This window comes from Cyprinodon variegatus, unplaced genomic scaffold (genome assembly GCF_000732505.1).
Source record: "Cyprinodon variegatus isolate N-32 unplaced genomic scaffold, C_variegatus-1.0 Scaffold1330, whole genome shotgun sequence".
Classification (NCBI taxonomy): domain Eukaryota; kingdom Metazoa; phylum Chordata; class Actinopteri; order Cyprinodontiformes; family Cyprinodontidae; genus Cyprinodon; species Cyprinodon variegatus.
The window spans coordinates 83,917-94,286 of record NW_015151783.1 but is presented as its reverse complement, the minus strand read 5'-3'; the positions used below and the strand labels follow the sequence as shown (position 1 = coordinate 94,286).

The window sequence follows — 10,370 nt, the reverse complement described above, 5'->3', positions numbered from 1 at the left end:
ATTGGCCCTATATAAATAAACTAAACTGAATTAATGATCTATAGACATAGGTATTTTTTAAATTTTTTTTGTTCAAATAATAAAAGTGTAAAATAGTCTGTTTTTTCAACAATTATTGTTAAACTGAAATAATTTTATAGGCTCCTTAAAACACCAGATTATTTCTATTATATCTAGAAACCCCAGGAAAGCTTTATGATGTTTTCTAGCATAACTGTGATTCAGAAAATTTAGAAAAATTATAATTTACAGGCTTTACAATAAAGAAGAAGAGAGAATGCAAAACCAACAACAAGATACTTTTGCAAAGTTTCAGTTTAGTTTCAATGAAAAGTGCTGCTCTGGGCTACATCATGTTTCTGTCTATGAGGTCTAAACGCTTTAACAGTTACAGCAATAAATAAACCCATGATAACAAGAGATGATAAAAGGCAGATTGTTTACCCAGGAGCCTCTGTTAAGTTTATACAGGCATGCTGACCAAAAACAATCAACCACCAAGCTGTGCAAATTAGTAATTAAAAACATAGATCCTTTTCCATAATGTATTGTTTTCCTGCCATAAATCTAAAATCAGTTGGAGGATATCATGCATTTTATACATCTAAAGTGTTAGCATCATTTAGCTTATTCACACAACCAACTCTACAGTACAGGAAATGCAGAACAGATAGAGAGTCGGTGTTGTGGATGCAAACAGCAAATCCTCTGTACCTGGCAGAGAAAATGTCCTTGTGTTATTCTTCCATCATCAGCTCTGATTTGAGAAAAATTATCTTCAAGCTGAGGGAGATTAAAAAGAAACCTCAATTATATGTGACTGCACAGTTTACCAGAGGAAATAAAAAAAAAACTTCAGCCAAGATATTCTCTGCGTATCCATTCTGTGCTGATTAAGAGCATCTCTATTAAAACAGAACAAAGAAAGGGTTTTCTTTATGGATTTTAGATCAGATTTACAGAATAAATAATAAATATTAAGTTTATTTTCCGGGAGATTAACTTTCAGTTATCAAAGAGCAAAACTACTAAAGTGGCATTAAATGGATCATTTTTACTGAGGCGTCTGTTCGAATGCTACCTTCACACCGCAAGCAGCAAGACCGGCAAAAATGCGCGTGCTAATTCATTTTTTATGCTTGTACAAGGCTAGTTCTGACGCGCAGCTCTAGCTGCACGGTGGTAAAGTGGGTCTGATGAATGTTGGCCAGAGCTACCCTATCCTTTCTTTGCCTGTAACAATGGCAGCTATATTTGCTGTGATAAGTTGGTAAAAAGTAGATTTAATGTCTTTAAGTGAGAAAGTCCACCTGAAAACTTCATCTGTGCATTCAGTTCATCCAGATTACCATCCTGCCTTCAAATATTATTTCACTGTCAGAGCAGCTCAGACCCCCACATACCAGCGGTGTGCTATTACTAGGAATCCCATTCAACAGCAGCCTCTGGTCCGGTCGTCTCTTCGTGGTTTGCCACAGCAGCTGGAAGGCGTTTTTCATGTAAACTGCAGGCACCAGAATAATAAAAGCAAACATGTTTTTCTGGCAGATTTCGGCATTTTAAGTTAATTTAGGCGTTAATAAACTGTTTCAGAGGAGTGATCATAGTGATCTGCATCGGCAGCGCGCAGTCTCTCTCCCTTCCAGCTCCCAGATCAGCTTCTCTGATTGGTTGATGTGATGCATCCGGCAGCAAAAGTTTAATATTTCCAACTTCAGCGTCCCGCATGTCAGATGCTCAGAATCTCACAACGAGCTGCTCAGACGCGCTGCTCCTGCTGCTCCAAATGTGCTGCAGGACGTTTTGCTGCACCTTGACACGTATCAACCATTGACTTTGCATGTAAACTAGCTGCTCCTGTTGCCTTTGCTGCTTTAGGTGTGAATGTAGCTTTACTTGCTACCTGCTGCTCAGTGGGACCTGATTGGTTTAAATCAGAGGTCTTCAACATGGGGTCCATGACCCCTAGGGGGTAGCGAAATACTTTTTTTTTATATTTCCCCCTGCAAATTTTTCCACTAATTTAAATGTCTTTAAATACATTTTAACGTGAATGAAACGGTGCCCAGCTTGTGCGTCGCTCCTGTGTGTCGCTGAATGTGTGCATTGATGACTGAAAGACATCTTCTGCCTCCATTTATCTGTTTACTAAAGTGTGTTGAATTTATAACACCTGTCCCATCAATGAGGAATCAGAAATACTTTAATGACCTCAGGGTGAAATTACTTTTGTTACATTACTCCATCTGTAATAGAGGGACTATAGGACCAGTCTGATATAACACAATTTCATACACAATATATAAATAGGGGGTCCCCGCTCCATCTCGCCATCAGTTTGGGGTCCTTGGCCTGGAAAATGTTGAAGACGCCTGATTTAAATCTTTAAACACGACCATAAACGGTTTTAATCCTGCACTGTTTTCTTCCCATTGATCCTCTCTATAAATAGCTGAGAGCACAAAGAGAAATTGATCTGGACAAAAAGGATCTGTTTGAATCCATTAAATAAAAAACAGCAGATGCAGCGAGAGGTGAAGCACACGCTGAACCGGGTCGCTACTGGAGTAAGAGTTTCCCCTTCGCCGATAGTTTAACATCCTTTGCTCTACCTACATCTTATAAGCTCTTTGTCCAAGAAGCACAGCCTCTCACATGCTGGCATAACCATGTTGTTGCCACGGCAACACTAGTGGACAATTATGTCCTTAATTAGTCCTTACTTCATTATGTTTTGCTCTCTTAAAAAGTTACCTTCTTGTCATCTTTGTTTTTTATTTAACTTTAAGTTGATTAAACAAAGAAATCCAACAACAAAAAAAAGGCAGTGATGTTTTTTTTCCATTTATTCTTTCCATTCCAAGTTTCCTGGGCTGAAAAGTATGTTTTTAATAAAAAGATGCAGCTACTTAAAGGCAAAGCAAACTGGTTGTGATGTGCTGCCAGTAATAAAGCCGGTAATTCAGGTCAAAGTTATTCCATAAAAAGTGAAAAAACAATCCATTGGTGTTTGTTTTCCAAGTTTGTAGACGTTTCGCTTCCCATCCAGGAAGCTTTCTCAATTCAAAATGTCAGAAATAGCGTTGAGTTCCAGGTTTTTATAGAGAAGCCAAACAAAGCCTTGTTATGGCTTATAAAACACGCAAATTGAACCGGAAGAACAGGTCTGCCCCTTAGTAATGGGGGTCTTTGAGGTTGTTGTTGCAGGCGAGTTGCTGGTAAAGATTCTCAGTCATCTATGTCATAGTGATTCCAAAAAAGTAAAAAAAAAAATTTTTAAAAGAAAAGTTTTCAGAATAATTCAAAGACTTTGCAAACGCAGTTCAACATTTAAAGCTGGCACCAGGAGAAGCCTCTTTGATGTAGCTTGACTTTTCACGTACATACCTATATCAGGCCTTAATTTAAAAAGTAATAATTGAATGACTTCTAATAATTTTTAATGACCCCCGGAAACCCTGGAACAATATCTTCTTTTTGAATAACAAAACCCACTGGAACACAAACTTTCTGCCATGAGAACCTTACAACATCGGGCCGAGCATGTCCCTACTAAAACAGAGGTGAACACCAATGGGCCTCAGCAGATGGCCGCTCACACTGAGCCTGGTTCTGCTGGAGGTTTCTTCCTGTTAAAAGAAAGTTTTTCCTCTCCACTGTCACTACAAGTGTGCATGGTGTGAGGGATTGCCTTTGAGTCAATGAGTTGATGTAATCAACTGGTTTTGCTTCGATAGAAAACTTTGAATCAGTTTGATTGTATGATCTGGTCGAATTGTCTCTGTACAGATGAGATGTGTTGTGAATTGGCGCTATAAAAATAAACTGAATTGTTCGGTCCTTTTATGTCACATTTTATAGAAGCATATGTGGATTGGATTACAGCTATGAGTGTTGCATGTTTTTTGGCCTCTTTTTAGCACAACATCCAAAGCTCAGCCAGAGTGAAGGTTGACAGTCATCTATTCATAAGGGGAACTTTTCCCTTTTGTCAAGTCTGCTTATTTATATTTGGGATCAAACTCTGACAACCTTCCCTGGAAATAATGCTGCCATCACCATGCCTAACCCTTAAAGAAGGGTTTGGTTTAGATTGACAGGAATTCTTCCTCCTCATGATGCTTTGAACACCAATGCGCTCTAACAAGCCTCTTTGTTTCACAATGACGATTTTGCCTTGGTCTAGCAACAAATAAATGAATAATTGCACTTATATAGAATGATAGCCTACTTTATATACATCAAAATATAGAAAAGAAGCACACTGCCATGAAAAAATAATAAAATTAATTAAGGAAATTCACAAAAACTCTGATTTTTGAAAGGTCTAAATTATAAAATGTTTTTTATTAAAACACACAAGGTGGTGGTAGAGAAGCTGGAGATCTTTAGAAAAAAAAAAACTAAGGGGATTAAAACTGAGTGCCTCCATGTCCAGACTGAGGATCTTAAAAGGCTGAACAAGGAGAACAAAAGAAGAAAGTAGAATAAAAACAGAGCTTACCAGGAGTAACCCTCTTTACCAAATCCAATCATGTTTATTGAACCGCTGTTGGTGTCAAACACAAACGGAGCCTCTAACAGACTCATTAATATTCATGATGGAGCCTTGCTGGAAGCATGAGTTCCAACAGCAACAATGTGAAAGAGACTGTGTCCTCCAGCCTCCTTCAAGGGTGAAGGCGGGCCCCAGAATGGCCCCACTTCCCTTCTCTCTGGGCTCCACGCCATCCCATCACACACAAACACACAAGCTGCTACAAATTCAGGGGGCACAGAACAATCCACCCTCCTTGAACAGACATCCCCTCCTTCAGGGCTTACTGGCAGACAAACCCTCCAGTTTGTTCCTGTAACGGTTTAAACGACCTAAGGATGAGGTCACCCCCGGGGTGCATGGGAAGCTCTCAGTCTATCCCGTCTGAGAGCGAAGGCAGCTTCGGGTGTTAATCAGGAATCCTACCTTAAGGCTGGTGTTGGACTGTGGATGGCTGAGGTTGTTGAATCTCCATGGTTCAGACGGGGTATCAGCAGCGTCTCTCTGGTATTCAGAGGACAGGCCATCGCTCCCAGGAAGTTGGAACACCATGGAGATGGGGCGCTCTTTCCTACAGACAAAGACAAACGGCTGGTTTAGACTCAGTGGCTTCAGTAATACACTTTAACTGCTCTATTCAGAATAACCAACAAACTTTATGCTTCAATTCATATAACAGCTGAACTATAATTTAATTTATAATAAAAATTTCAAAGATGAGCAAGAAAAAAAAACATACAATAGAACTTGAAGCTTTCTAAATGTTAAACTGCACCAACTACCAGGTTCAGGTACTGATTGGAGCAGCTAAAAGTTGTAGGGATGGCCATCAATGTGTTTCATTACAATAGGTTGTTAAGACCCTTGGCTTTCACTCATTATGAGGCTTTTTCCACTAGACTGCTTTCCAACAAAACAAAAATTACATTCTAGCTCTGAAAAACCAGTCTATCAATGGCTCTAAGAAAAAAGAACTGATCAGATAGGCAGCAGGTGTGTTTCCATGGGAAACAGCAACCAATCAAACCGTCTTTAAAAAGGGGTAAAACATGATTTTTTTTTCTTCATTTTTGATCAGTCAAATTAAAAATAAATAGTAAAAACATGTTGGTTCAATGTTTGATTGGAGCCAGAACAACAGGTGAACTGACTCACCTGTTGTGGAGTTAAGGAAGGCAGCTGCTTCTAGCTGCACTCAGCTGATTATTTTCCACTCAATCCAGGAGGGATTATTTCCACATCATCACTGCTCATTTAATCTAAGCAGGTGCTGTTAATAAAATTCGCTCTAAAGGCTTCAGTTACCTCCTGTTTTCCAGATGAGGTCCGATAATAAGTTACGGCTGAGATATCTTAGCAGCTATTTGGAAGATATGATTGTTCAGATAAAACAGGGGGAGGATCTAACTCTGAATGGATGAGATGTTGCTAATCTACCATCTTTTTCATCCAATGTCTGCTCTGGATTTTGGATTTCTTGTTTTCCATATAAAAAGAACAAAACACAAAGTAAAATTGCTGAATGCTGCCAATATTTATCCATTAAACGTTATGCAGACTTACTTCTTAGTCCTTAAAATATTTCAAACTTCAGTAATTTTAGTAAAGTATGAAATTATTAATCCGATCTGCTTCCATCTTGCAGGCCGTTCATACCCCTCAGATATTCGAAGACAGACTTTTCTGGTAGTGTCTAAACTGAGTGAATAACCATTACTATGGTCAAACTTTTATTTTTCAGCTGACCATTGTATTTGCCATAACAGCTAGCAGTACAAAAAGGGCTTTTCCTGAACTAAATACATGACATTTTGTATATTCCTTTAACAATTTAAAGCTTCAGTATTTTTATTTCTATTCCTCATAACTTTAACCTGTAATTATTTTTTTGCTCCCGTAAAACAATCGGAAGAAAATAATAAGACATACAGAAAGTGAATGCCTTCTAGATGTGCCTGCCTGCCAGAGTTTAAGCTACCCTTAAAGAACAGGCACTCTAATTAAATGCATTTAAATAGCTGTGATCATATAAAAATGCCCAAGAAGTTGGAAAACTATTGCAAGCCAAAGCAAACCTGACCCTAGTCACTGAGGAAAACATTGCTGAAGCCTTTTGAATCTATCAATGAAGCCCGTTTTACCTCCAACATTTAGAGGGACTCAAATCTATCTAATAAATGGACGGTCTCAATAAATCATGGAGTTTGATCCCTTTCTCTATTTAGACCTACTTTGATTCTTTAGGCTCATCCTGTCTGTCGATAAAACGCCCACATGGCAAGAGGAAAGTGACAGCATGGCTACGACGTTACTGTGGCTACCGAGAGAACAGGGAAGGCAAATATCAGAACACGGAGCTGAAAGCTGGTACCTGCTTTGTCTGGGTATGGAGGGCAACGAGGGAAGGGCAGGTAAGCCTCCGGTAGAGACAGAGTAGTGAACCAGCAGCAGTACAGACAGAGAGACCAGCACAGCAGAGTTGATGACCACCGCTCCCCCGACAAAGCCAAAAACAAACAGCAGCATACACCCAGGGCTCATGGCCCTCACCCTGGACCCAAAGGTGGGAGGGCACAGCTGATAACCAAGGTCCCTGAAGCTCTCTGTCGTTTGCCGGTGTAGCTACATCTGCAGTAGACTTCAGAGACCGTAGGTGCCCCTGGCTGGGAGTCGATCCACAGCTCTGGATAGGAGAGCTGAGAGCAGAGGCAGAGCAGCAGAGGAACAATGTGTCAGCAAAAGTAATCCTGATGGATTGAGGCAGCAGCAGGGAATCATCCACAGAGAGTCAGACCAGGCTGGTACCAGCAGCGTCCGTGCTCTGCTTCACTCCTCTTCCTATCATGCAGTTAGATGCATGGCGGCTGCTGCTGTGCGGTCTAGAACACTCCGACGCTGTCCCCCTCCTCACAGCCACAGCACCCAGCACCCCTCCCTCTGGGTCTCTCTCTCTCTCTCTCCATCTCTCCCTCTGGTTAGGATGCTGAGGCAGCTTGTTCCATATGCCTCTCCTCTGCCTACAGCCTATCAGCTTCCAAACAGGAAGCCGGGTGAGAAATGTTTGTGTCTGTGTCAGGGCTGCTATGGAGCTGGCCGCTTTTAAAAGACGTTCCTCACAGAAACTAGATAGTAACGTGTATTTTCATGTAGCAACACTAAATCCCATTCCGTTAGATGTTTGCAGAACCTGCCATAGTGGGAAGCGATCTTTGCTTTAGCTGCCTTATTTTTATCTGCCAAAGTGCTTATCTTAATGTCCTAAAACAGAATTTGATTAATATGAAACTCCCTTAAGTAGGTTCATCATTTTCACTGTAGATGTGCTGCAGTGTTTGGAACAACTGCTCAGTTAAGAAGGCAACATTCAGCAAAGTTTCACTAATTTTGGAGTCAGAAGGAACAGGGCAGCCTCCCAAACACTATGTGAGTCGCCCATTAGCCTGTTCTAAATATAGCTCAACCCATCGGTAAACTGCATCCCTGTTTCTTAATTTATTTTACCACTAATCCTTTTTCATCACACTGGATTTTACATAAAAGCATTTTAAAAAACAATAGTGACCCTACTCAAGAGTATCATGATACTCTAGAGCCGTAATGGTGGAAAGGATCAACAAAAAAGGGTGAGAAAAGTTTGACAAATTGCCCTTTATTTGTTAAAAAAAATTTTTTATAAAGGATTTTTAGGCAAGAATTTAGACTTCTAAAAATCTAAATATCTGCTTGGTGCAGCTGAACGTTTGCCTGGTTCAGTCTCGCTAACACCTGGAAAAAAAGCCAGGTGTTTTAAAAACTCTGCTGGTAATCATCACTGAGCGGAAGTTAAACACAGCTGGAATGCAGTTATAAGACATTTTATTGTCAATGTTTGACTTCTTTCAGCATTTCATTTGATAGTGCAAAGAACGGTTGAGATTAGTGCAAAGCTGCATTATGGGATCATTTTATTCATCTGTATATGCATTTCGTACAACTTCTTTTTTTATTTCTTCATCCATCCATCTCTTTCCTCTCATTGCATAAGGATCGCGATGGGACTGGTGCCTATCACCAGAAGGCACCGGGAAGGAAGGGTAAGCCCTGGGCAGGTCGCCAATCAGTCACAGGGCAACACAGACATACAACCATGCACACACACACACACACGCTCGCACTTAAGGACAATTTGGAGAGTCCAATTAACCTAACTGTCATGTTTTGGACAGTGGGAGGAAGCTGGATCACCTGGAGAGAACCCACACATCCATGGGAAAACATGCACCCGGAAATCTCTTGCCACAAGGCAGCAATGTTACAAACTGCATCACCATGCCCCAAATTTTCTAAAAGTTTCCCCGCACTGTAAAGGGTGCTTGATCCACATCCTCAATATTTACCGTGTGTAGACGTAATGGTGTTAGGGGCTTTAGCACCACAAACATCAGTCGGAGATCAAGCTTCCAGAGTATGCAGCCTGGATCGAAGAACAAAATGGGCGTGGCCAACAATGTTCAGCATTGATTTGAGCAAAGGAGTGACCCTTATGGGTTATTTCCCAAATTAACTGGCTGAACTGCATTGAGATCTCCATGGAGGCTGACAACTACAATAATTAAAGCTGATCCAAGTCTAAAACAACAAGTCAACATGTCATTTCTCTGCATCAGATTCCACTAATCAAAGCATTCCTTGTATGGAGGATGGTCTTTGCTCTTTTTCAACCTGCAGAGGTGCTGCTGGGTTTTAATCAGGTATTATCACTTACAGATGAACAGCAAAACTCTAAACAAGACGTTAAATGAGTTACGTTTACGTAAAAAGGAAGATTGAACTGATAGCAGGAAAAAGTGTGCTGCTGTCGAACCGTCGTTTAGTTGATGTTCCTGAATCTGACGGCTCTGATGGTGTTGTTGCATGCTGGTGTTTAGCTCGCTCCAGGTGCTCCATGTAGCTGTGGATCATCTACAAAACAACAAACGAGTTAGGTTAAAGAAGATAATCCAGTAAATATAGAGTATTTTTCCTTTAAAAAAGAAAGAAAAATGGATGCATCTGTAAATGACCTATTGCTACTTCATGTAGTCAACAACAACGACAGTAGGAGCTATGAAGTGAAGATGTGAATAATATAAGTGAGGTGTGTGTACTAAGAGCGTGGAGCTAACAGCTTTCATCTTTTTGTAACATAATTCAGATCAGCAGCATGCAGCTGCAGCCCGAGAGGTTTGGAGAATCAGACACCGGCTGGTGATTCATAATGGATGACTACCAGAGATCAAAGGCTAATTTTACCTTTGCCTGATGCACTATCGCTCCACTATGTGACACATCTACTTTATTCTTTATTTATTCAAAACTAGAATCAGAAGGACTAAAGGGATTACCAGTTAAAATTTAGAATTTGTTTCATTTGTAGTCGAGCAAAATTTTAATTCCCCTTGAACCAAACTATTGATCTTATTGGGAATTTATGGGATAAAGCAAATTTTTTAACAAATAAAATATAAGTGTATAAGTCTTTTGTACTCGGCCGTTTTTTTTTTTTTTTTTATCAGTTCCAGCAGAGTCTGGCTCCCAACCTTTAATCTTTCATTTTTCTCCAGCTCTGACAGATTGGAGGGAAAGCAGCTGTTTACAGCCTGGATTGAGGAACTATAACATTAAAAAATCTCTTATCTAAACCTCACCATAGTGGCTCTGTCAGTATATTTATTCTTACTGAGGTAATAGCTGTGGACCTTAAGTTTTCTGCAGCCTCCAGCAGGTTTTCTTCCAGCATTTTCCATCCTATTAGTTGCATCAATCTTTCAGCCATCACATGCACGTCAATATGTGGTGTTTTCTTTGCTACCCT

General features: G+C 40.2%; 1 protein-coding gene across 1 annotated transcript in view; it reads right to left on the bottom strand.

Moving 5' to 3' along the window:
- The window catches only part of LOC107102845 (C-Jun-amino-terminal kinase-interacting protein 4-like), a 46,629-nt gene that overhangs the window by 17,326 nt on the left and 18,933 nt on the right, over positions 1–10,370 (bottom strand). Inside the window, exons 4-6 of the mRNA XM_015402285.1 lie at positions 9,381–9,478; positions 4,964–5,108; positions 699–783 (exon numbers count right to left, since the gene is read on the bottom strand). Of these exons, the coding sequence (XP_015257771.1) occupies positions 699–783; positions 4,964–5,108; positions 9,381–9,478 (328 nt within the window). The remainder of the gene's footprint in view (positions 1–698; positions 784–4,963; positions 5,109–9,380; positions 9,479–10,370) is intronic.